Genomic DNA, 27,708 nt, shown 5'->3' with positions numbered 1-27,708 from the left:
GGCTGCCATTGCCCCTGCCCGGGCTGCGGTCTCACCGCCGTGCGCCCGGCCCCCGCGCCCTCACGCCCGGGCAAGCTCACCGCTGCCCTCACTCAACATGGCGGAAGCAGCATCTAGCTGGGGCAGGCCACCTGTTGCTGCGGCGGCGGCGGCTTCCTATTGGCTGACACGGCGCCGTGCGCCCTGGGCGCGGGGGGGGGGGAGACAGGAAGGCGCCGGTTGAGCGGGCGCGCGGGTTAAGTGAAACGAAAAGGGCGCGGGGGGGGGAGTGAGGGGGGGTAATTCTGTGTGCGCGCGCCAAGGCGCGGGGCGGGAGCGGGGCACGAGGCGCCGCCGCCGCGAGGCGCTGGTGGTGTCAGCGGCCGCCAGGCTCCGCCCCGCGGGGGCTCCGCTCGCCCCCGGCCATGGAGAGCGGCGGCGGCGGCGGGAGGGGCCCGGCGGGGCAGGAGGAGCTGCCGCCTGTGCTCCAGCCGCCGCTGCTGCCGGCCGGGGAGGAAGAAGAGGAAGAGGGGGAAGACGCGGCGGGGCTGCTGCTGCGGCCCCCCCCCGAGGCCGCCGCGGACTGGAGCTTCGTTGACGGCGAGATGGAGGAGGTGGCGCTGCAGGACCTGCCCACCGCCACCATCGCCTGCAACCTGGACCCGCGCGTCTTCCAGGACGGCCCGTGCCGGGTGAGCGCGGCGGGCAGGCCCGCCCCACGCCGGGGGACCGCGGGCAGGGCTGCGGGCCGGCTCCCTCTGCCGGCTAGCAGCAGCCGCCGCTCGGCTCGGCCGGCTCTTGTCTGCTGGGGCCGCTGCCTGCGCCGGGCGCTGTGGGCCGGCGCCGTGTGGCGGCGGCGGGAGGGGGGATGAGAGGCAAGGAGAGGCCCGCCTCCGGCCGGTCTCGGCGGGCGCCTCGGTCGCCGTGGCCGCCCCCTGCGTCAGGAGGTTTGTGTGTGAGGAGCGAGGCTCTGTCGCTCTGTTTCTGCTTCCCCGTCCGCTCTCCCGGCCCGGTGGTTCTTGCCCGGCCGCCCGGCCGGCCTCTCCGCCGGCGCCGCGTGTAAAGTCTTCTCGCAGGTCCCTGTCCTCGGGTCTGATCCAGAGGCTCAGTCCAGCGGATCCACTGACCTGAACCCGTAGGTCAGGGCGAAGAGGGGCATAGACGAGAAGGGAAATAACCCTTGCCCTCGACCACAGTTGAGAGCGTTGCGGTTATGGTTTAGCGAGGAAGCGCGGTTTGTTGGTGCACCCGAAGGCGTTTGGTGAGCTACGAGCCATAAGGCAGCGTTTGGAGACATGGGAGGATGGCAGGCAGGCAGTTGGTCGCAGGGGTCCGAGTGGACGCAGAAGCCGCCTGCCTGCAGGCAAAGGGGGTTGTTTGGTAGCACACACAGATCTGTAGCATTTCTCTGAGTTGAGGACCGCTATGCTTAAAAAAATAGTCAAAATTACGATCCGTCGTTGCAGAGCAGAGAACGGTAACAGCAGCTGTCATAGGAATACTATGAACTGTCTGAAGTAAGCCCCAGCTGTAGGTTTTATAAGTAGATATAAATATTTCAGAATTGCTTCTCATGTTGTATGTGGCCTTCTTGATGAGGAAGGAGTTCAAATCACTCTTATTTTCATCCTTCTTTTACTTGCCTAAGCCCTGGCAAGAATTAAAGAATGAATGAAGCTAACTTTTCTCCATTTTTTTTTTTATATAGTTGGTTTTGTTATCAAGCTGTTGTTTTCTGGTGACTTGGGTACTGATGAAGATACTGAGTTTTTAAACAGATTGAAATGGGCAGGAAAAATTAGTCAATAATTGTACTGGATTAAAATCCTATTGAAATAATAGGCTGTCTCTTTGTGAGAGACAACTTGAGTTGTAGTAGTAGTCCAACAGCTCGACCCTGCTAACAGTTACAATGCATAAAAAATGAGCTGGAAATAGGAGATGCAGCTACGTCGTATTCCAGTTACTTTCTAAGGTTATATAACTTTCAGTGGCAATACCCTTGGTCTTGCTCCAAGCACCTGCAGGTGTGATGGGAATGGCACCTTTATTGGGATTTACCCTATATACTTTCATCCAAGTTTTCTCCAGGTATGCTTAGGAAAATACCTATAATCACTTCTATGCGGTATCATCAGTTGCATGTAGTAATAATACTTTCTCAGATGGGTTTTTGTGACCTTGAAGTACATGTTTTGAAAGAGCAGTTAGGTGGATGACAAAGGTAGATGCATAACCCCATGCAAGACCAGGAGGTAGCTGAACCATTTTTCTGTCTTTCTGTTTGATTCCAAAGAATCTCTCCAGACATTTAATTTAGTTCAGAGTCTTAACATATCTTTATCACCAAAATAAAAAATTGTTTTAACCAATTCCTTATTTTCCTTGCCATGAGCTGCAGCAGGGAAGAATGCAGATTACCTAAAATAGTAACAAATTAATTTGAGGTTAATCATCTTAGCATGAACTGTTATCTTGACCATGGATGACAGCATGCACTGTTACTGCAGCATAGCTGGGGCTTTTGAAATTTAAATTCCTAAGGCAAAGAATGGAAGAATTATCCTGAAATTGAATAAATATATGTATTCAGGAGGGAAGAAAAGTCTTTCTTAAAGTTTTTATAAAAAATACCCAAAAATGTTGAGGTGCTTGGGACCTGGTGTTCTACAGATGTGGTAGGTGTACATAGACTTTTAATAGATTGAAAATATAGCCCAAGTTTTTGCTAACTGAATCTCAACCAGTGAAAAATGTAGTTTACCTTCAGTTAATATAGTTATAGAGGTGGCAAGAGCTAACTCTTTAGAGCTGGAAATGTGTGACTGCTGTGTAAGAAAACAGCAGATTCATGGATGGATACATTTTTAATGTGTTCCGTTCGCTAAATGTCAGGCAGTTGCAAAGAGAGAAAAGGTAGCATGAGGCACCAAGACTGGAGTGCATGCAGAGAAATCAAGCTTGCCCTTATCAGTGTAAGCAAATGATTGTGTGGAACTTTGTCATGATAAAGGAACAAGTAAAGGTATTGTAAAATATAACATAACCAGGCATAGTGTTATAAATACTCTGTGAATTTTGGTGTGTGCAGTGTGTTTTCTTCTGTTTTATGAACTTCCTACTTTTTCCAGTATATGTAACACTCTTAAAATGCCTTGTTTATATAGTTAGTGTTTGTTGGTTGGGTTTTTTTCTGCAGTAAGCCCCTTAATAATCCTGGATTGCCCTACTTGAGGAGGGTTGATGCAATCAAAGGTGAGATAGCACAGCTAGGCGATGGCTGACAACAGCTATTTCTGTTTTGCCCTCCTCCTTCCCAAACAGTGATTTCAGAGATTTGCACTTGAAATGCTGGTTGGATGTTATTGCTCTTCCTCTTTTTTTTTTTTTTTTTTTTTTTTTGGTGTTGATGTCACAGTTGACAAATCTGAAGACATTTTTAGATTTGCGATCGATCTCTTAAAAATAGATTATCCTGTCAAGTAAGGTAGTAGTTCTAGCAAATTACAGTTTGTTCTCTGCTTTATTCTCATAAGAAAGGATCTGACTTGCTTAAATACGTGGCTAGTTTTTCAATGTCAGTTACAAAGTCTTCCAGAGAACACCCAAGTACTTACTCTCAAGTTTTTCTGAAGCGCAGTTGGAAGAATACAAATAGATTCCACATCCCCTTTAGTTTTCAGTGATATAAAAGAAATTATGTTAAATGAAAACCCTTTATCTGATCTTCAGGTTGGCTAAATTACCTTGGAAAAATGCTGTTCTGATTTCTTGAAATGTCCTCTACCTCTAACCCTCAGCTTTTTGGTAGTTTTAATGGTGACTCTATGCTTGAGAGATTTTAATTCTTATAGAAAAGCAGTGTTTCTTTATACAGATGAGTTTGATCTATTGTAACTAAATGCCTGTGAACTCATTTAAAAAAAAAAAAAAAAAAAAAAGGAAAAGGTGTCAGTAGCTAATTACCAGAGCCAGCAATTATGCTTTTGCATATTTCCAACCTCCTCAACTGGTATTCATTTTTTAAGAGCCTTTTTATGTCAGCAGAGGACACTCGGGTTTTTTTATAGATCCTGTACTATCAAGTGGCAAGTCCAGTAGGTAATACGCTTGCTCGTATCTTGTAATCCTGAAGGGATGTGGCATACTTCACTGATGACTTTAAAGTTCTGAGTACAGCCACAGGGGGGCTAAATAACTTCATTTGTGCCCTGGTAGTCTCTTGCTAAGTAGGTTACCTAGGTCTGTTCTAACTCTCAGGTTTCAATTTCAGCTTAATTGTAGGCAAGTATCACTCATGTAATTTGTGAAGAGTATCTAGAATGAATTCAACTTTGGGCTGCTGAGAAAAGAATTGGTGTTTAGGGCTAAGAGCTGGAGGATTTTTGATGCAGTAATTTTCCTTAGAAGGAGTTGAGTTCCTTAAATTACTTTAGCAGATTAAGGCAATTACAGATGTTTTAAATCTTGCAAGTTACTGCAAACTAATGAATGTAGCAGTTTTCCCGTAATTAACAAAAGCTTACATTCATAGATAACTCTTAAAAACAGGCTGTTATATCACAGTGAGTTTTTTGCTGGAGCTTGCTAGGGAAAACTTCAGTGAAATCTGGATTTTTAAAGATACTTAGCTTGGCTGCTTTTAAGTGCACTAGAAGTAGGAGTGAGCCAGGCTCCTACAGTAGTCTGTGTCCTGATATAACCTCCAGTGGCAAGCAGAAGTAGAACTGGCTGTGAAACAGAGTGTGATTATTAACAAAAAAAGAAAGATTATAACTGTGTTTGAAGATAGGGTCTAAATAAGGTCAGAAATCTCTCCAGTAGTATAACCAAGAAAAAAAAGTAATGTCAGGTGTATTGAATCTTGTTAATGATTATCATAACTTTAAAGGTAAAGGAAGAGTAGAATTTTACATAGTTTTAGAATGGAAAAACTTGTTTGTGAACTGATCTGAGAATAAAGCTGTTGTTAAATGACCCATGCTTTTAGCAATTTTTAAATGACTTAGAGCATACTGGAATAATCATGAGATGCTGAGTCTATTTCGTGTTTTTCAAATACTTAGAGAATTACTTCTACTTTACAGGAAGCTTGTCAAATTTCTCAGGAACACTTACAAAACTTTCTTTACAAAACAATACGTGGGCTTTCTGGTAATCTCTTCCTGTCTCAGTCCCATGCCTTGTTAATCCTTTTACTTAAAGTTCGTTAATCCTCTTAGATCACATTAAAAAAAAAAATTACAAGTAAATTTCAAAAAAGTGAGTGTTTTTATGTGTTTGTTTTTTTGTGACCACAGCTCTGCTTCTGTCAGAAATGTAAGAATTACATTTGGGGAATGTAAGAATTACGTAATGGCATCTATACTTTTCTGCTTAGGCTTTGAAGGTTTTCATTATTTCCCTGCCGGTGTTTTTCTCAAAGAATTTTTTTGTGACAGTGTTTGTAGTTCTTTCTATCCTATTGCTTTCCAAAAAAGCCCAGGGTTAAGGTTGTTATTCAAAATCATATCCCAATAACCTGTTTTTACACTGAACAGTAAAAGGATTAGGATGATTTAAAAAAAATTAAATTAAGAAATCTTGTATTATGAAAATTTTATTAATAAAACTTCTGGAATTTTTTAGCTCTTGTGCTTTCATGATACAGATTTATTCTGCAGATATTAACAGGTTAAGGCAGGTTTCTTGGTGATTTTAAGTCTGGAAGCCATATAAATATAATGCTATGGCTGGTGTAATAATCTTTGACGTTACACTAGAGCATAACACCATGCTAATGCAGTTTTATGGCTCCTGGGATGCATCCAGTCTGCCAAGTGCACAAGCAGAACTTGTTCATATCTCTGCATCTGAGGACAAACATAACTCCCGAGAGTCACTGGGATGCTTCACCTGCCTTTTTTTAGATTTAAAAAAATATATTTTTTTTATCTTTTTTAATCTGAAAAGATGGCATATGTTATGAATAATATGAGGAGTTCTAACCATTTATACTGTATCTACATTCTGTATGGAAACCTTAGCGATAGTCATGAAGGGATGAAATACTCTGAGTGAGGTTAGAGAGTTCCTCACTTAGAAGACAGAATCTACACACTTCATACACTCAAAGTGAATAGATGCTTGTAGTTTGCTTGGTGACTGTGCTGTCCTCTGGGGTTTTTTTGTCCATTCTTTCTATGCCTTAATAAGAAAATGGAAATAAATATGAATACTGTACTACATATTATCAAGTATTAAAGTTCTATTCAATCTTGGTGTGTCTGTTTAGTTTAAGGATGGTGTGTCTTCAGTCTTCTCGCTCGAGTAGCTGCTTTTGGCCTGTGAACCCAGAGTAGGTTTTCTAGTTGCTCCTTTCCTGTTCTTGTGTGGGATGCTGAGAGGTGATTTGAATAAATTTCAAGTAAATAATTCAACAAAATTCAAATCACAAAGGTGATTTGAATAAGTTTAGAACTGAATACTCTCTTTTCAGCTGGAAGAGAAGGATCTGAAGAGACTGTATAGTATAAAATTTTTTGGTCAAGCAGTGCTTGACTAGTTCTTTTCATATACTTGGACTTTGAGGCATTGAATAGTGATTTAGGTGGCTTCCTTTCACTATTGTCCACATCTTAGTTATACTTCTTGTGAAAGTATGGATAATACCATGAAACTAGTAGAAAGACTGATTTCACAAGGGGAGGGAGAATAATTTTCATTTATGTAGCTCTTTGTTGTGCTCAGTGCATTTCAGAGTGCATCATAACCAATTGAGGCCTTGATAAAATAAGGTGCTAACAGAAAATCCTCATGCTGCAGCTTCGAGTATATTGGCCTTCTTAAGAAGAGGTATTTGAGAATACATTCAGGTTTATATCACAGTTGAACTCCCTGTAGGTCTCCTAGGTCAGGTGAAAATAACAATATACTTATTTCTATGTCAAAAATCCACTACTACCTAAGTCCTTAGAGTGTGCTGATCATTCCATTCTATAACAAACAATGCAAATACCTTTATGAGTAGAAATAAAATGGAAGTATGTAATGTTTATATAATATGCTAAGTCATACAAATGGTATGAAAGTAAGTAAACAAGTTGAATTGTTGTTTAGAAACAATATCTGTAATGCTGCACAAGATGGTTGTTGGGTGGCTTAAAAACACCTAAAAATAAAAAACGTACTGTAAAATTGTCATTAATAGCATAGATGTTTGAGATATTAATAAAAATATTTCCATATGATCCAATGCTCAAATCATTAGCTCAAAGTCATGAAAAAAGATCATAGGCAAGATATGTGCTACAACAAGATTAAGAGCTTTAATCTTCCTGGAGAATCAAATGGAAACTTGGAAGAACTTTGTCTAGTTTAAATCATTGTGCTCTGGTCACACTAACAAGTGAGTCTAGCATACATTAGAATGCCGTGGAGTGCATTTCCTTATGGTCTTTGCTATCTCTCTTTTTTAAGGAACAAATTTAGCTTTCTTCTCCAGGAATACTGGCATATACTTGTGTAAAAAGAAATACATGAAAATAATTACAGAATGTTAGATGTGATACTACCTTGGAACTTATCCCAAACACCTATTGGTAACATAAGCAGTAACAAAATCATTAAGACAGTCTTTTTGGCAGCAATCATACAGAAAGCTGAATTCTACAGCAGTTTATTATTAAAACTTGCCCAGTTGAATAAGCAATTTGGTAAGCCACGTTTATAAACTTGTATTTATAAGTAATATTGGTCATTAGTAAACAGTATGCTTTTCAGTGTCATAACTGAATGTCAGAAGAATTGGAAATGTACAACGAGGAAAATAATATGAAAGTGGTAACACAAAGGTCATATATGGTAAATTAAATAGAAATTACATTGTAGTTTGGGTTTTGTTCCAATATGTGTGCTGGAGATCTGGATGTGTGGTTTTGGTTTTGTTGTGTGGTTTTGGTTTGGGTTTTCTGTTTGGTTTTTTTTTTTTTTTTTAATAGTATTCTAACAAAGGTGCACCACCTTCCACAGCTGATATGCTGGGTAGTCTTAACCTGGATTGGTTTGGATTTTTTCTTCTTGCTCCAAGTATGACCAGGTCCAAAGCATGGTTCTGTACTTCAGACTTTTCATGGAGATGCTTCTCAAGTTAGTGAGGGAAATTAAGCTTTTGTTGCTACTGTTACTGTATCTTCTGATAAATGATCTAAGAGCTGTTTTGACACCAATGTGGCAGGTAAAACAATGTGAAAGAGAAGTTGGTGATGCTAGTTCATATTTTCTATGTACTAATTTATAAGAAATGTGAAGTAATTCAGAAGCTGCAGTTTTCGCTGAGACTTTAGCTTGGTGAAACAGAAATCATGACATGAGACTATGAGTGGGGTTTTTTTTGTTTGTATGTTTGGGGATTTTCTGTGTTTTGGGGGTGGGTTTTTTTGTTGTCTGGTTTTGGGGGGGTTTTTGGGGGAGAGCGGGGGGGTTGGGTTTTGCTGTTTGTTTGGCCTTTTTTTTTTCCTCAAGACTTGATACACCTGATTATAGAAGTATCTGGAGGATGGACCCAACTGAGACTCTTGTTGGTGATATAAAGACTTTGTGAGGAGAGGTTTCTAGACACCTCTGACCTAAAACCAACTAGGGATGACTTTATAACTACTTACAGTTTTTTTCCATTCAGATAGCCAGAACCTGCGCCTGCCACCAAGGGAAACTGTATTTTTAAGACTGAAGAGTTCATTCATGCAGTGTGAATTACTGCATGAATACTGTCTGGTATTTATGAAGGATTTTCAGGATTCTTTTTCTTTCATTGTTGGTTTTTTCCTTAAAAGAAAAAAAAAAAAAGGCAAACTTCCTCCCCCCAAAAACAAACAAACCACAAGAAAACCCAATGCCCAATGAAACTTGAGCTCCATCAAATTTACCAAAAAAATGTTGAAGTCTACAGGATTGTCATTTCCATTAGAGAGGGGAGGTGTGGGTGTGAGCCATTGTGCAGAATGTTTGTATTCTTATTTGTCTCATAGAATGTACTGGAAGTCCATTAGTGAAGCTGAAATATCCTCTGTCGTCAGTGAATCTGAAGTTGGGACTGAGGTCTAAAATACATTTTTAAAAATTGTTTTGTGCACTTAATGCATAATTAAACTGTGGAAGTCATTGTCCTAGAATGCTTGGGAGTTCCAGGAGCCATATATTTAAAAAAAAAACCGGTGGGACTGATTCATGAGTAGTATCTGTGAAGCACAGTGATTAGAGTATAATTTAATCCTCAGTCTGTGAAGTGCTATTGCCAGATTAGGTGGGAGGAGAGTAGTCTATATAGTCTATAGTTACCTGGCTTTATACTTTTTGCTTCTTCCTCCAAGCATCCAGAGGAAACTAGAATGGCTTTCTTGTTTTCATTAACTATGTGAGTCATTTATTACTGGTCCCACTCATAAAAGCAGATCTATCAATTCTTGTAGTGTATGCAGTGGATTTAATTTACTAAAATGTAACCTCATTGTCCAAGATAAACTTCCCTCTTCACTTTGCAAATTTTTCAGGTAATTCAGAAGTTAATAGTTGGATTTGGATTATTTTTCCTTTTTGAGGTTTTCTTTTTTTAGAGTTACTTTGATGCTGGCTGGCTTTCTGGAAGGAAGATGCACTCTTAGCTATTGAGCTGAGAGCTCATGGCAAACCTAATGAGTTGGATTTCAGTTACTTGTTCCTGAAGTACAAAAAGTATTATGAAAATGCAACACACACTGCAAACACCATAAAGTATGAGACAGTATATCTCTTTGATGCAACAGTGGTTTTGGGAGCAATAAATGTGTCCAAACTGCCTGATTGCGAGAGTAAAGTAGGAGTTGAAAGTATTGTGATTAGTTTTTCCTGTCTATATTCAGCCTGGCTGAAGGATGTTTCTGATGGGATAAACTTGAGTTATTTGGCAGTCAGTTGGCATGGAGAAGAACAAGGTGCTTTTGGCACTTCTCTCCTGGAAGCTATGTTGTAGTTGCCCTATTAAGAAGCTGCTTTCTTGAAGCATGCATAGAAACTGCTGTAAAAGCTTAATGCTGTAATAAGTATTCAGTCTTTTAGCTCTAAGTTTGCTGAATTGCAGGATGGCTTTGAGTGGAGATTATGGAGAGATGAGGATTGTTTGATAAATGAATTGATATATATATGTGTATCTGTATCACACACAAAAAAAAAAATAAAAAGTTGGTATCTTTAAAAGAAAAAAAAGTCAAACTTTGACTTTTAGATGCCGTGAGTAAAACAAAATCACTTTATTTTCTTTCATTGATGGAATACCATTCTGGAAACTTCCATGAAGTTTTGGGCCTATTTTAAAAACAAGGGACCGTCTGGATGAACAGACCTCTTAAAAATCAGGATGCTTTCCAAATAAAAATTGGCTGACAGGCATGGAGAATTGTTTCTCTTTTTCCTAGAGGTACTGTTTCCTCTCTCTGTAGAGATAGGGAGACAGGGTAACTGAGCTGGTGAATTGCCAGAAGATGCAAGCTGTATTTTAATAATAAATTGGGTTTGGTTTGGGTTTTTTTTTCCCTCTAGTTTTTGTAGGTGCAAAAGCCATTCATAATGTAGATAAATAAAACACATCTGTGGGCTTCTAGTGAAAATGTAAGAAAGGGAGGGTGTAATCCAAACCCCGTAGATAATATATGTTATAAAATGTGTTAAGAACAACTCCCATCTCTGTTATTTCTTTGTAGAATTTTATAATTATTCAGAGTTGGTGGCTTTGCAAGGAAGCTGCAGTACTAATACATCCGTTATTGTAGAAAGCTGAGGCTACCTCTCTAGTCCTGATTTTTGTCTAGAAGTTGAAATATGCGGACTGACTTGCCCAGTTCAGGGAGGAGATTGAAATTAAGTATGGGCAAAAGAAGAAAAGATAAGAACTAAAATGTGTATTTCTTGCAGGTTGTGATATTAAATAATGAGATTTTTTTTTTGTGTCAAGCAGAACATACATATTTGTCAAATATTGTGGCGAAAGCTCATGTGCGTGGCTTGTGTAAGCGAGAGGGAATCAGTGGGAACTCATGAGTGGTGTTTGTCCAGCTTCTGAGGTATGTGGACACTCTTTTACAGGATGGATTTTTTTAAATCAATTTCCTGTAGTTAGGCTACTTGGCACTTTGGCCATACCATATCAAGCTGATAGCAAAGATTGGTTGGCTAATGGAAACAGTGATTAAGGGCTTGAATTTTCCTGAGGCTCCAGGGTGATAGTGAAACAGCTGCTGTTGCAGGCAGTGGAAAGTATGAATAACTCTTGCCTGGGGTTGCATAACGAAAAGAATAATCGGATCAGAGACTAGGTTAAATCATTGTGACTTCTATTAAAAACGCTGCTAGCCCGTGTGTTCACGCCTCATTACAGCATATAATTTAAGGACACTGAAAAAAGCCCACCTATTAGGCATGAATAGATAAAGCCTTCACATCAGGAGTCACGTGTTTTTCTCTTGAGAAAGGACTGGGGGAACAAGGTCATTTACCTGAGAAGTGTATAATAACTCTGAACTATTTTAAAAGTTGTTTGGGTTTTTTCTGTTTGTTTTTGTTTGGTATATGCCAAACAAATTGTTTAAAAACAATTTTAGTAACCTTGTCCGTACCAGATGAAGTGCAGTAATTCTTCACAGGAGGCAATTTCAAGAGAGAATGTTCCTTAATTAACTACTTGAGATGCAGTTGTCTCTTGTTTCTTCTTTAGTAAGTTGCCAAAATAAAATTCTGTTCTTATCAATGTTAGACGGCAAGGATGAAGTTTTCATCTTCCCTGCTGAAAAAAGTGAAACCCAACAATTTCCATTTTGGGGGGTGGTGGGGAGCAGAAGATAGAAGGAAATGCAGAACTGTATTGGTTTTCAGCAATTTTGATTAAAGTGGAAGTTCATAAACGAAAAGTTGCTTTTGATATTCAGGAAGTTATAATGGTTTCAGGAGTTATTTTTTAATACTGGTCTTTTTTTCGCCTTCAATCAAAACAGATGTGTTCTTGGCATATAAACAAAGAAATTAAATGCATCCTGAAAGCTCTGCTGTTAAGTACCTCAAAAGCTTTAAATGCCAGTGGTTTTTGTTACCAGTAGTGTTTCAACAGTAAAATTGCCCTCAGGCATCTCTGATTAGGTCAGATGGTCATATGTCTATTTTGCTGGGGTTTTTTTAATGCCAAGATATTGCCACTGGCAGTTGAAGTCATTTAGCCCTTGTGTTGCTATTGTGTGGTTGCTGCAATGAAAGGGTTAGTTACGTAGGAAGCTTCATGAACTTTGCAGACTGTGTGACTGACTGTTAGAAAAGCTGTATTTGATTATATTGTAGTATGTTTGCAAATACAGGTCATGTAATTTATCACAGTATCCAGTACATTACTAACTTAGTATGCCTGAGAAAATTACAGTATATTAGGCATGAATCTTGTCAAAATTGCAGTGACTTAGGGTAAAATCCTGACTTTTCTGTGGCTCCTATTATGATCCTTATTAGTATATATTTTTAAAAGCTTTTGGAAATTCTCTGTGTGAAATTTAGGTGTGCTAGGTATGTTCTTAGAAGTGAAATAACTAAATGCAATTATGTTGTTCTTCTGCTACCCACACAGAACATTCTTTAAAAATATTTTGAAGCTGTCTTCCATTCTTCCTCCCCTGACTCCAGTGGAAAATTTCATTCTTTAAAGTTCACAAAAATACCAGCCTGCTTCTGAACAACTACTGTGGTTTTCTAAAGACTCGGGTGTTAGAGTGTAATTTTTTTTTTTTCCTTGACTTTTCCCTTGGTCACAGAGAAAATATCTGAAGAGTGGTCAGAAGAGGAACACTAACTTTTACTTGCCTGTGACAGTATCTTTTATACTGAAGTTAAACGAATACTGTTGTCATGCTATAAAGAAGTAGTCATTAAAAAAGGCCCCAAACACATGCTGTTTTCTTACTGTTTAGTCCTTATCTTCCTTCTATTTTTGCACTCTCTCAAAGTAGCAGTTTTGGCATATACAGTTTTATTTTTTTAATGATAGTAAATAGTTAATTGCAGAAGTATTTTTCATTAAATTTTATCAGGATTATGGCTATATTGTCACTCAGTATGACACTTCATGTACCTGTCAGTTGAAAAAAAACACCATAACAATTTAAAAAAGTGATTTAGGGGCAACTCCTACTTTACTTTTCAGAAATGACAGGTAAACATCAAAAGAAAAAAAATTACACATTCATGTTGCAAGCTTTGGGGTTTTGGTTGGTGGTGTTTTTTAGGGGGGAGGTTGTTTGGTTGGGTTTTATTTGTGGTTTGTTTTTTTTTTTAAGGGGGGTAAAAGCCAATATAAATCTAGGTTTAATTTTACCTGTTAATCGTCTTTGCCATTTAAAGGATAAACTGGGTATCTTAGGTAAAATTTGGCACATGCAATGCCCCAAGCTCCCACTTTGCTTTTAGAAAACAAGCAGCAGAACTGTAAGCGAGAGGAGGTGGTTACTCCTGTTGTGTGATGATGGAAGTGTTGATGAGTTAGGCTACTGTGGAAGCATCCTGGCAACACTGACCTTGCAATCTTGGAAGAGGCTGTTCTTTCCGAGCAGCTGCCCTGCACTGTAGTGCCCTTATCACTAAGGCAAGGACTCCAGGACTTTTGAAGGCTCTAAAGCGGGCCAAGTAGATAAGGCTGCAGCTGAATAACTGCTGTGGGCTGAAAGTTGCTTCTAATAGCACAGTATCTAAGAAACGCACCCTAGAATTGCCGTCAGATTTTGCAGCATTCCAGGCATTAGGTTGTATGTATGCATGAGCTTGTCCAGTGTTGACAAACCATCAGCACATCCTGGTGTGAATGAAGTGGATTTGTGTGAGAGTGTTGCCTCTTTGTCTCTTATGTTTGTTCCTTCTCTTCTGAAAATGCCAAGCATACTCTTAAAGCTGATAACAGTTCTGAGACCTGGAAGCAAAGTTGAAATTGCCAGCTGCTTTCTTGGGAACCTGTGAAGAGCTGCCTTCCGGACACTGCACATGACAGCAAATCTTCATTTCCTAGCTGAAAATAATAATACCCCCCTATATTGCCTACTATAATAAATCTTTTACCCCATAGATGATGCAGTCCTGTAGGTGTGTTTGAAACCTAAAAGATATATAAAATGCTTGCTAGTCAAAGTGAGTTAACCAGCATAAAATTGTGTGCATCTGATTAATTCTTATGCACTGCTGTGAGTCCATTTTTCCCCTCCATAATGCACACATGTTCAGGTGTTACACTACACTGATTTTGAATCCTTGATCTCTGAAAACGTACTGAACTAGCTTTTTATTTAATAGCAGACTTCTGTTAAATTAAGAATATTTTAGTGACTGTCTCGTGGTAAATTCCTGTAGAAGAAGTCAGTGCAGACAGTAAACAGAAATACTGAACAGTCAAGTATCATTGTAATTTACAATACAGGAGTAATGAAGAGTCTTGTATGACATAGTTGGGACCTGAATTGGTGCTATTTAGAGAGTCCTTTGGTCTGGGAAATGGGTGATGACACTGGTGTCTATTTTTTGAGGACTGTTTCCCACAGTTAATAAGCCATGGAAGTTATTTATAGTACATCCATTCTTCTAAATGCCACTGTGCATAATTAAACAGAAGGCGTGTGATGCTTTAAAAAATAAAGTCCAAAATAGAGATAAATTTAAGAAATCCTAGATGATAGGAGAACTGGATGGAGTGATAAGAATCAATTTCTGGTCACTTAGTGGTTGATCCTAAGTTTGAAAGTAGAAGTTACTTAAATCTGGGCATCTGTGCTGTCTTTGCTTCTATGTCTCCCTTTCCTAGGCTATGGGGGACCTACAGTTTAACCATATTAGGAGGGCGGTTGCCTCATCATCTTACCCTTAAAAATTAAGTATGAGGTAAAGGATCCTGTGAATGCCAAATAACTGGAGAGCAAATGCCAGCTGCAACACTTCAGTGCTTCAGAAATGCAGTGCAATACAGCCACTTACAGATAAGCTATCAGCAGTTTGCGCTACTGGAGGCCAAAAGCTGAAGCAGTGACAGCAGAGGAGCCAAGGTCCCTTTCAGGCCCCTGCACACCAAGGCAGCTCTCTGGCAGGAGAACCTGCTGCTTGTGGCACTCAGGAATTGGCATAGTGCTGGGAACAGTTACGCTGAGCAGTGGTGTTGGTTTGGAAGGTCAGCCACATTCTTTCTGAACAGTTGGACATATCTAATAGGTGTAAAGGCTAGGAAGACTGAGAAGTTAGCTGTGTGGCAGACCATGAGGGTTTGTTGGGAAACAGTGCTTGGATCTATAACTCTAAAACCAAAGAATGACTGAAAGAAAAGTCTTAATGTGTTAACCCAACAAGGTCACCTTAAATCTTGAAGAGAACAATCTTTATTTTTATTTTTTTTTTTTTTAATAGATTGGATGTGGGACGCCAAAGTTTACTACTGAACAGACAGATCTAATTGTATTTATTTTATAGGATATCGGAGCACCATCCATATCGGAGAAGGAATTACTGTAATTGCTACATCCTGCAGTTGTGTTTAATTACAGACAAAACTGTGCAGTAGAGCGGTTTAAAAGAGAATTGTGCCTAGTTTAGCAGTGTGAGGTGGTTTGGTTGGGGTTTTTTTCTTGTCCCCTGTAAGGAAGAACATACCCTGGAAAGTTTTGTTATTGCAAGCTGATTTATCTTTAATGTAACTGGTAGTTTCTGAGCCTTAAAACAGCAGCTGACTTTCTGGTAGGTGACAATATAGCTTCTCTTGTAAATGCACATGATGGTTTCCTAAGGGAGCTGCTGGTAAGATATTCCTTCCTTCCCCCCTCCTCTTCCTTCTTTTTTCCAACACACTTACTCTGTTCATGTATTTGCACATTATTGTTTAATCTCTCTTCCCCTCCTTTCCTACCTCCCTCCCTCAGCTTGCTTTAAGTATCACCTTTTCTCGCTGACTGTTCTGGTTAGTACTTTGCATTGTATATTGTCTTATTTGAAGACTGTGTAATTCTTTTGCATTTAAATCTGCAAAAACCTTGCTATAACATTTAGGTTGCATAATGTAGAACTGGAAATGCTTGTTGTAAGCTCTTTTTGGTCTGCTTGGCAGGTTTGAAATGTCAGCTGAAGTTTCCTGAGTTGGCTTTAGAAACAACCAAGGTAGTGCTTTCCTTAGAGGCTGTCAGAATCAAGTGACTTTGAGAAGAAGTGACTAGTCTGTGGTGGTTAAAAATACAATGTTTATGAAACCAACTCCTAAAAGAGTATCTGTTAATCGTGCAAAACCTGTTTTTACAAAGAACACCTGAGCACAAACCTGTAAAATGAAACACTTTATCTCTGAGCTTTTTACAGAAGTAGTTTGATCAAAACCCTATTCATCTGGAAAAAGTGATAAGCCTTAACTGTTCACTTGGGAAAGATGTCTTTATTCCCGTATTTACTTAAAGGCTAAGTATACAATAGTAAACTTTCCTTTGACTAGGACGTTATTGTTGTAGTAACTTAATGAGGTTCCTCAGAAATACCTTGGAGAGTGGCATTAATAGCAAACAGACTAAGAATAGCTTAGGGCAGCGCCCTGAAGGGAGCTGTCTGCCTTTCTTCCTTGGCTGGAGAAAAGACTTCATGGTTGTATTTTCCGAAACAGGGTTTGGGGGACTACAAGAACAAGTAAACAAGAGATGTGAAAGCACTAGGGAAACCTGAGAAATTGCATTCATGTTTAGTATCACACTGAAATTTCTTTGTTCTTTAACCTTCACTAGGAAATAGTAAGAATTCTGTAACACTGAAAAGCTATTTTGATAGCACTGTTTTACTTACAGATGGGGTAACATGTTTCTAAAATTGGTAAAAATGAATAGAGCACAGAGTGTAAACCCTTTAAGTAATTTCAAATGGGGGCTTAATGGAAGTCCAGCAGAACTTGCCTGAAGTGAATGCTTATCAAAATGAGATTCGTAAGTTGTATTCAAGGCATAAGAAATGTGAACAGTGCTTTGTCAGACTGTCTGGGAAGGGAGGAATTGTGTAATCGATTACCCTTTTAAGCAGGGAAGACTGGTGAGAGAAATTAACCTGTTACCCTTTGAATTACACAAGACAGCAACTCAGATACAAATAATCTGATATTACAAGTAGTTTCGCTATACCCAGAGCTTATCTGCATACTAAACAAAATTAAGTTCCCTCAAATTTCTTAATGAAAACGGGAGGAGATGAGGGTCCTGGGAATGACTTTGAAGACTCCTTTGTTTAAGTAGTACCCTCCTGACTCAGGCTTGATCAGACAGAGGGTAACCAGAACTTTGATCAAGTACTGAAGTCAGCCTCCCTGGTGTATGCTGTGTTGAACTGACACCACAAGGGATTTTTAGAAACCAGTCAGGCAAGTAGTTTCAGGGAACTTGTAATTATTTCAGTCCCTCTATGTAAACAAGCTCTTTGTAGTGTTGAGACTTCCAAGAAATGAATAAACTTTTAATAGAAGATGCAAGTATTCAGAGAAGCTCTTACTAAATTTCCTTACAATTTCCCCCTGCCTCCCAAAACCCCTGTTTCCTAGGGCATCTAATGCTGGAGTTCCTATGTATCCATAGGATACGTAGGAAATAGAGTGAAAACTCATATGTTTAGGTTTTTTTCATATTTTTTTTTTAAATAAACATTGAAAATAAGTGTTTAATTTTTTTTTCCAGATTTTTTTAGACAAAATCAGATTACACCCCCCAACACCCTCCCCACTCTCTACCCCCAACCTACCATCATACCAGTTTGTCAAGACTTCTCTGCTAAATCCTCCAAGAAAGAAGGTTCCTTCAGAGATGCTCCTCTTAAGAGGCCAAGTAAGTTTCTCACAGTGGAACATTATTTCCACCTAAATCTTGAATCAGGCCAGTGTTTATAATTACCACATTTCTTTAAAGAAATAAGAAGAATTGATTGGCAAACCCCAATTCTGTTTATGAGTGTCCGTAGATTTGACATTCAAATGTATATATTAACTGTTCATTTTCCCACATACCCACTGATAGAGGATAAGTGTCTTGCTATTTAAACACAGTAGCCCTTCATGGGTTATTGAAAAGGGCATCAGATCTCATGGCTGCTGTGCTCTTTGAGGAGGAACTGTTTGTATTTTCACTGAGGTCTGACAGCCTGCGACTTTCTAGGTTGCCATAAAGTTGAATTGCTGTAAGCTGTCCTCATAGTCATCTTACCTTAAGTTGTATTAAACAGGTAACTTTGTGTTTATTGATAGTTTGGGGGTTTTTGTCGTATCATTTTGGCAGCAACATCTGAACAGTAACAAATCCCTTCTAAGAGGAGCTTACAGATAAGGACTTGATCCTCCTTTCATTTAGGAAAGTGGTAATGTTATGGTATTAGCTTTAACTGGGAACAGAATCAAGACATAAAATAGAGATGTCAGGATCAGGACGGGCAAGAGAGGATAAAACTGGCTATTAAGGGATGTACTAAGTCTAGTTACATGTCGAAGTAGCCTGGAGTAGCTTGTTTAGGAAAACAAGCAATTGCATGTTTGCCATGGTGGCAGTTATTCAGGGTATAGGAGTGCTTGAGTTAACAAAATCATAATTGATAGAATGAAGTCACTAAAATATGCTGTTTGCTTTTAGGGAGTCTCAAAAGATTCACGATTAAAAACTAGACAGCGAGAATATACTGCTTTACATACTGTGCAGACTTTGTGAAATGTTTTCCAGGAAAGTTAAGCACAGCCATGAATCACTTATGGAAAACCCAGTGGAATGAATTAGTCAAAGAAATATTTGAGTGACCACCCTTTGCCTTTTGCTATCGGGAAATAGTGCAGCTTTCCATGATTTTATACAAATCATATGGCATAAATAAAAAAGGTGTAGTTAGAATAGCAAGCAATTACAGTTGCTGCTCTTTGACTTTCTCATAGCTTTCTAAAAATGCTTATTTTGAAATAAATATGAAATTTAATATCAGACAAAAGTTGTGAGTATTTTGGGGGAAATTTTGTGTTTAAGATGCTGAGGGAATTTCTTGCTTCCCTGAACTTGCCTCTTCTACCTGTGTTTTCCTGCTGGCATAGTTTAGAAGTGGGGGGGGGGCTGTTTTCACTCTCTCTTCTGAAACTGTTACTTGTCTTCTCTCCTTGGACTGTCAGGCTTTTACTTTCGGGATAACAACTAAGCAAAGTCAAAAACTGCGCAATTGAAATAACCTAACTATAGAAATGTAGGCTTCTGCATTGGGTACTCCACAAGTTATGGACTTGGTAATGTACATACACTGCAACATTGATTACTGTTGTTCAGAGAACTGATAGAAAATGGTATCTTCATGTATGGTAAATTGACCAGATATTTCTTTCACAACATGGGCTGTTGATCCAAAAGCTGAGGGCAACTCTTAGTGTTTGAAAGGGAGTTGCTTGGACTTACTGACATCTTTCATAGATAAGAAGCTGTGAGTACTGAATGACTGACAAGTCTCACTTTTTGCTGCTTCTTCTTCCTTGACGAGAGCTGGTTCTGCGAAAGATGATTGCATCCAAGTTCTTTTGGGGGGCTGCTTAGGAAGTTGGTTTGTGTTTTGTGGTTTTGTTTGGTGATTTTATTTTTTTTTTCTTTGTGGGTTTTTTTTTTTGGGGGGGTGGGAAGGGGGGCTGGTTGTGGGGAGCTTTTTTGGGGAGTTGGGGGTAGTGTTCTGTGTAGGCAATGGCTTGTGCATAGATATGTTCTTGATTAGACCAGTTAGGTCTAATGGGATATGTGAAATATTTTGTTCTTTAGTAAGTGAAAACTGCTGCATTCACTTTTTGTGTTCAGCTGTACTGAACTGTGTCTTGCTAACTTACTGGGTTATTTTTGAAAGAGGGTAATGTAAAGGAATGGCACTTAGGCAACTTTAACTTTGAATTTCTTTGGAAAGTGGATGGGTGCCTCATTTTCAGTTAAATATATCTGAAGAAATTTAATTACAAGAAAGAGCTTAAAAATATTAATTCTTAGCCATACAAGATACTATTGAGCTGAACACTGTCCTTCCCTGCTCCATATACAGAACCAAGCTTGAGCCTGTCAGTGCTGCTGTTCTCCATCCATTTGGATTTTTTTTTCTGCACAATTTTTGTATACTTTACTATGGCCCAGATAGCCACTCCTAATTCTTTTTGTCACTTCTCACCTTTGCATTCTCATTCTTAAAAACAAAAGCATGCATACTGTGCCCAATATACTTTCCAGATTCACTTGCTTGCTCAGGATGTTTTTCAGTCTGTATGTGCAGGTGAGGAGGTGATTCTTCTTAATTATCCGTAGCCCTTACTCATTCTTAACTTTTGTTTTGAGCTCTGGAAACTCATGGAAAACAGAAACGATTTTTTTCCTTAAGGTAATTTCACTGATTTTAATTTTTTAAATTTTATTATAGCATGCAGCTCAAGCAAGCCCCTAAAGCTTGGAAATTCCTTTGTACACTAAGTATATTTCACAGATGGTGGAACAAATGTCTGTCTTACTTTGCATTCGTGTCCTTGGCTGTCACCTTCTACAGAGTTTTGAATTTGCTCTTCTTTACGTCTTGTGATATCTACTGATACTTGTTCTAGCTTGTCTGGAGGCCCTCATAATTTGCCTAGCTGGCTTCTGCCAAGCAAAATAGCTGACAACAGAGTTCTGCGTGCTTCCTCCTTGGTCTTCCTGCTCTGCCCAGGCCCTGATGTTTCATGCAACACTATCACAAATGCTGTCCCTTAACCCTTTATTCTGGTATCATACTTTATTAAAACTTGTTAAGAGGCTCAATACAGTCCATTTCTTGCCTGCTGTCTGATGACTGAGAAGACTCCCTGTATCACTTTAAGGGACATTTTTCTTCTGTGGATTTATACTTGCATGAAGGAGCTCTTTCAAAGTAAAACACAATGCCTTTTTTTCCAGATCATTCTTTAAAGGATTAAGTAATGTCCTGAGGAGATTATCCCTGAATGATGTCTGAATATAGGGTTATAGGCTCTTAGTAATCCTCTGAGTGAACGTAGAGTTCTCCTCAGAAATTCCTAACCTTTTAAGATGCTGTTTGCTAATGAATATTTTCTGCTTTCTAGGTGAGAACAAACTTCGAGCTTTCTAACATACTTCCTAAGCAGTCATAAATATTATTTGTTCTGTTCCAGTATTTTCCAGAGAGACACCAGTTACTCTGGACTGAATGTTTTGTAGCTCCCAAGTGTAGGATGGCTTTGAGGTATAAATGAGCAGGAAGGAATTCCAGTGCTGATCTGGCTTCCGGGTGGCATTACGTAAATTGGTGATAACTAAGCGTCATGGCTATTCAGTTCAGGTGAACACCTTTGTTCCAAAATGTCACTTCTTGAACAAAGTAGAGAGGTTTCCTGGAGATTTTTCTGTGGAGGGCTCCGTTCTTTCAGCAGGTTTATTCATGATCAGTTTAAGATGCTGGTTTGCACAGGTGTTAGCATATTTGATTAGCCTCTGTTTGTATAATCAGTCCATACAACTGACCAGGTGCTATGCAGTTCTTATTTACTTGCTCTGGTTTTGCCTGTTAGTGAAAATATTTTTCTTAATGAAACCAACTTCATTAAACAGAAGTTGGTTATCTCTAACTAAACAGAATGTTTCTCTCTTCTAAAATACTCTCAGCACATCAAATCTTAAGACGCTTCCCCCCCCATGAGTCCACTATTCTATTTAGTCACTGCAATTTTGCAAACTTTTGGATGCAAAAGCACTTTATTAATTTTTCCAAGTGGAATTGTATTTTTAATATGAGTAGAAAAGTAGTTACCAATAAATATATGGTATGAAAAAGTTTTATTTCCTTCCAGAATATTTGAATGAGGGCAAAATTGTAATCCATTTACTATGGATCACTTCAGTAAATTCCTTGCAGGAATGGAAACATGTTGAAAAAAGACTTTAAATTTTGGAATATACTTGTCATATGAAAATTTTCTAAATGAGTCTAGTTGGTTACTCAAATATTCTGTAGTGGAATTTCCAAATTACCACTTTTATGTTACCAGTCAGTGAACAGGAATTTTGTGTTTAATGCTTGGAAATGGAAGTGTAAGTCATGGATTTTTCCAAGGAAGGAATAAGCACACTGTAGGTATTTATTTTTCAGATGGCTGGCTGGAAAACTATCACACATTGAATCTGTAAATAGCCCTTCTGTGACAGAGCACAGCTCTTTATATTCTGTTTAAACATATGTAGGCTACATAATGCAAGCATGACTACAGTTCTTATATTTTAAGCTCCTGTCTAAAAAATAAATCTTGTAAGAGTCTATTCAGCGAAACAGCTACTTTCCTTCTTGGCAGTGCTTTTGGAATCTGTGTTAAAAAAAAAATCATCAGTGGGTTACTTGGATCTTTTTTTAATCCCTTGGTGGAGTAATTGCGGAGTGGATAGTTTCTGTATGCAGAGAAATCACTGAAGTCAGACTTGGCTTCACAGAGGCCTCGCTGACGTCCACAGGTGATGCACACTTCTGTGGTCAAAACTCTGGATCCCTTGGCATTATGGCTTTCTGCTGAAAGAACATATAGCTTCAGGGTACAGGCTGTAGCTTCAGACTTCAAATAAATGTTTTAAATTGCATTAAGAACTAATTTGAGTAGGATTTCTTCTTTATTATCCTCTTGAAATAATAGCGGTAGATGCAGGTAACCTTCTGAAAGTTTTGTTTTGTTTCTTCTGTCATGTGAAAAGCTGTTGAAGTAAGATCAAGAAAATTAGTAAGTTAACTGGCATTCATTGGAGCAAGTGTGGCGTGCTATTCACATGTCTTTAATAGGTAAAATTTTTAATTGGAGAAGAAATAAGATTTGAACTTCCAAGAATTATTGATTAAATGGTAAACAAAATTGTCTCACAGGTTTTGGAGATCCTGTAAAGAAAGACTGATTGACTGTTCCAAACCATTCTCTACAATTTCTTTTATTCAGTGGAAAATGTTTCAAAGTTGGTGTAAAGTAATTAGACTGTAGGCAAGCCAGTATGCTACTTCAGCAAATGTCATCATAGTAATAATAGCTCTTGAAGATTTTGAATCAGCTGTACTTGCTCTGTGAGGGGGAGTAGTCCACAGAATGGCACCTGTGTGCCATGACATTGGGTGTAAGAATATATCCAAGTTCCCAGAAGTGTGCCAGATCAATGTTGAGAAACAGCTTCTGGGAGGAGGGACCACCAAGACTACTGGTTTGAATAAAGGTAGCACCTTGCTGTTATGTTGGGGGAGTAAATAAAGCTTTGATTGCAGTGATGGTGCAAACTGCCTTTTTTTACTGTCTTTAGTCTTGGGGAGTGTGCATCTGTTCTGGAGAAACTCCATGGCAGAATTTCAAGATCTTCCAATAGGAAAATATAGGTGAGGCTGAGGAGTGAATATTGTTGTCTCCTTCCCTGCTTACTGCTGTTCTGTTTAACTAGTCATGGTGAACAGATTTAATTTCCCAAATGTGATCGTGGAAGATTCATTGCAGCTCAAAAGCCCTCATTCTGTTTGAGTACGATTAGATAAGAATGACTGGGTTTTGGTTTCCACCATCAGATGTTTCTTACTTGTTTTGGAATTTTCGCTTAACATTACAGATATGTCATATTGCAATGCGGTCTGTGGAATGGAGGAGTAGAGGTAATGGTGTAAGTCTCACAGGTTGCTGCTAGGAGCAGCATGCCGCCAAAACACAGGTTGGTGGCATGCTCCTAGCAACCTCCAAAATCATCAGAAGTGACAGCTGGCTTCAGATTTTTTTGCATAAAAGGACTTTGGAACTCTTTGTCTAACCAGTTGATCTGAAATACCCGTCAGAGATCCTTAGTCACAGGTCTGGAAACCACTAAAATAATACCTTACTATTTCAGAACAAATTTGAAAGCAAACCTTTGGTTGCTTAAAGAAAAAGTCATTAGGCTTCTTAAATGCGTTTATCTGAGGCTTTACTGTGCAATGATTCATGTTTTATAATGGTAACTCTTGATTAGATGTTGAGTAGGGAATAAAGATAAGCTGACACAGATTTGTTCCTTCTACTTTTTCTCCTCTGTACTGACCTTTTGTCATGATATCCTTCATTATCTAGAATGTATGAAGTGAGATAAAAATAACTTGACTTTTTTGGTTTTTTGTTAGAGTAGTTTCAATGGATGTGGAAGCATATTGAACCAAAAATGTCACCTGCCTTTTTAATCCTGCTATGATGATCAGTGTGTGTGTCATAAAGCCAGAAAGCCAAACAAATATTTTTTTCCCCCAAGCAATACTTAAGACTAGGATGCTGACATCAAGCTTTTACTGTAACATATTATATATATAATTTTAGAAGATATAGTCTTCAGTACATGAATCTGGATCATAACCTTGCCCAGTCATCTCAAAATTTAGTTTTTAAAATCTGTTTTGTAAAATATACCATGTCTTCATCACTGTACTTATATGTGTATATATCAAAACAGATCATAACTTACTGGCTTGGGTTTTTTAAATCATAAACCAAATTTAGGTCCAGTGTTCTGTTAGCATTTTTCATTTATGTTTGTGGATGCTGCTTCTGGCTCCAGGGTGGAAGAAAGGGGTTTTGGAAGTGTATGCTTGATACTGAAACATCTGGTCTTGGAAAGCTTTGACCACACTGGCTTCAGTTTGATAGGGCTTGAATAAAATGCTCTCAGTTGTGGGACTGGATTGTGACACTCTGCTGGATCACTTCCTGGGGTCTCATTCCCTCTTAGCATCAGAAAGATCTGGGGAACTTTGGTTTCGATGTCTTCCGTTACACCTTTCTTGTAAGCTGTCACAAGGTGATTGTCTTCCATTCCAAGAACTTTTATTCCTCATCACTACTTGTTTCAGCTGCTGAAGATAGCTGTATTTACATCACTGCCAACATTTAAATATATCTAGGTTAACACTAAAGGCCCGTTCTGAAATTTGGCCCTGTTCAGTCTTCAAACATGGCATGTTTTAGATATCAGTGTACAAGCCCAGCACCAACATTCCTCAATGCCCCTTAGCTCACCCTAATGCATGGGCGATGTGCAGAGGCAGCATTGGAGTGCAGCACTCCAGCTGTGTAAGTGTCAGAATATGTATGACGTGCTTAAGGAATGCATGGATCCCACTGTCAGTATGTGCCCTATCCCCTGGACCTCTCCCTCCACTGAATCCAACTTATAAATAACTTTACAGCTGTTTCTCTTTACAAAACAAAGTGTTCTTCATCTTCAGAAGGTGCCCCCTCACTCAAGAAATAATTATCTCAAGAGCTGTTTTTCTTTTAGTAGCTGATGTATGTAACATGTCTCTTCTTTCTTTCTTAAATTGTTTCATCTTGCAAATCTACCTATCTGTTAATTACTGTCTAGATTTTTTTCCCACACTGGTATTCAAATAAATAACCTTGAAAAGGTCAGACTGCTGATGATTTTTCCTAGTTATAGTGGTAGGAAGAATACATATGTTTCCTTAGTTACACAGTGCATATGAGATACTACTCTCTATCTTGGAGGGTGGGAACATTTTTTTAACAAATAACTTCCTTCAATTCTGCTGTAAATAGTTTACAAATGCTTTATTCTGAAGTATGCAAAAATGGCCTATTAACACATTTTGGTTTAAAAGCCCTTGTTCTTTTTTAGCTCATAATAAATATAGATGATCTTTGGAGAATTTTCCTCTTTCCCCTTTTTTAATCTCCACTCTGAGGGAAGGATTTATATAGATATCTATATTTATAGAAGCCTTCAACAAGTTTAAGTCAGAAGAGTTGTTTAAGGATTTCCTGCCCTTCCCTTTCCATAGTTAGCCTTTTCTAGTGTGGCATGTGCACCACTTCCGTTACGAGTTACAGACTGTACTATTGTCCTCATTGCCTTTTCTTTCCCTTTTCCGCCGTAGGTAGAAATAAATAATCAACACTACAACTGTGACCGGCCATGGAAACGATCTTGTTTGCATTTGTCTTGGTTAAAGATTATCGTCTTGGTCTTTGGCTTTTTATTCAGTGGGTTTGCTCTTTTGTCTTGCAGCCCCCTGCACCCCCAACATGTAATGGATTGAACTGTAGTATTGCTGGACAGTCTTTTTCAGGTATTTTGATACACTTTTAAGAAGCATCTTCTTGAAGGTTTTTTTTATTATTTGAAACCAAATTATCTCTCTATGGTGGGGGTGGGAGAAATGTTTATGACTGACCTTGCAAGAAAATTCTCCTTCCTTTTTTCAGTCCCCCTACCCAATCAGTGCACAAAGACTTGGTGTTTCATGATATGTTATTTCTACTGTAAATATGTTACCTGTAGATAATTTTGTAATTAAAACAAATGAGTTAATGAATTTAAACAAACAAATACAGGAGAAATAGATAGAGTTTTTTGAAAAAACTTGTTTGATTGGCATTTGTCCTCCTATAATTTTACATATATAAAGGTATTTGAGTCCTGCACCTTAAGCATATGTACCATCTTAAGGGTTCAGAATCTTCATAGCTTTTCTGCTTGCTTTTACATGTTTTGAAAAGTTGCTTTTTAGATATGCAAGTACTGTCCAGAAGTTCAGACTTTTATAGCCACTGAATAATTTTTTCAAATGGTTCCTCTATATAAGTACTTGACCTAGCTTGATGTAGTACAGACAGATAGGGTTTTCTTCTGTGTATGCTATTATATGCAATCAAATGCTTAAATTTTATTAAAACTGCACAAATTTTTGTCTCTGTTTTATGACTGGAAATACAGTGACTAAAATACTTGTAAGCATAAGTGGTCATGTGTTTGCTGTTCCCTATTATAAACAAAGTTAATGAGAGGAGCTGATGATGACAGTCTTAACTCCATGCTTCGTGCCCCTTTTTCCATTTTGTCATTGTGTGGGTGTTACCTTGATTTAATACACTGCACGTAGCTCTGTGTAATTTGGAAAACCAGTTTGTGTGTTTATATTCCTCTGGTCTGTCCGATTTCTTTATTGTAAACAAATTTTCAGATACTATTTGTGCAGTTATTTCATAACATTAAAGATTGGGTTTTTGCTTGTTAAAAAGGTGTTTTATTGCAGATTATTTCTCTGGTGATGTACTAACTTGGTGTATATACTCATTTTGCTTGTAATATCTTTCTGATGATCTGATCAATGCATAGAATATAAAATCAACAAGTATACAAGCTTAGAAAAACTTTGTTTTCCTAACCACAAAGCAGAAGAAACTGTTCATTAATGTTTTCAGTTGTATGATGATTCTGACTTTCTTCTTCTCCCAGTGTTTCTGATCTGGGTCTGCCTGGCGTGGGAGAAATTTGTACGGCTCAGTTAAGGGCTGTGTTACTGCCTGACTGCATGAGTAGGTGTATAACCATTCCAATATTCTGAATTAGATCTCAAGGTTGCCAGTCTCCCAGTGCTCAGGGTATTGGAAGGATTTTTTGGAGAAAAGTGTACTCAAGTATGATTAGTCAGCCAGTTAATTTTACTTCATAGCAAATCCTGTTAGACCTACAAAAAGAAATCATGTTCTGGGAAGTTGATTCATTTTTCCCTAGTAAAATGAGCCTAAGAATTGTACAGACATTTTAAGGCAAGAATCTTAACTCACTGCCCTCACTCCTGGCTCTTTAGTTGAGCCAGCCAGCACTGATGTGACTTCTCTTGCTCACCAAGTAAGTTTCAAAACAAAACAAACCCCACAAC

At 38.7% G+C, this 27,708-nt stretch overlaps 1 protein-coding gene across 1 annotated transcript in view; it reads left to right on the top strand.

Moving 5' to 3' along the window:
- The first annotated feature begins 221 nt into the window (after positions 1-221).
- Positions 222-27,708, top strand: part of RCAN1 (regulator of calcineurin 1) — a 40,003-nt gene continuing 12,516 nt past the window's right edge. Inside the window, exon 1 of the mRNA XM_030476740.1 lies at positions 222-671. Within this exon, the coding sequence (XP_030332600.1) occupies positions 405-671 (267 nt within the window). The 5' untranslated portion in view covers positions 222-404. The remainder of the gene's footprint in view (positions 672-27,708) is intronic.

Source organism: Strigops habroptila, chromosome 2 (assembly GCF_004027225.2).
Source record: "Strigops habroptila isolate Jane chromosome 2, bStrHab1.2.pri, whole genome shotgun sequence".
In the NCBI taxonomy this organism is placed as follows: Eukaryota; Metazoa; Chordata; class Aves; order Psittaciformes; family Psittacidae; genus Strigops; species Strigops habroptila.
This window is presented reverse-complemented; position numbering and strand designations above follow the sequence as displayed.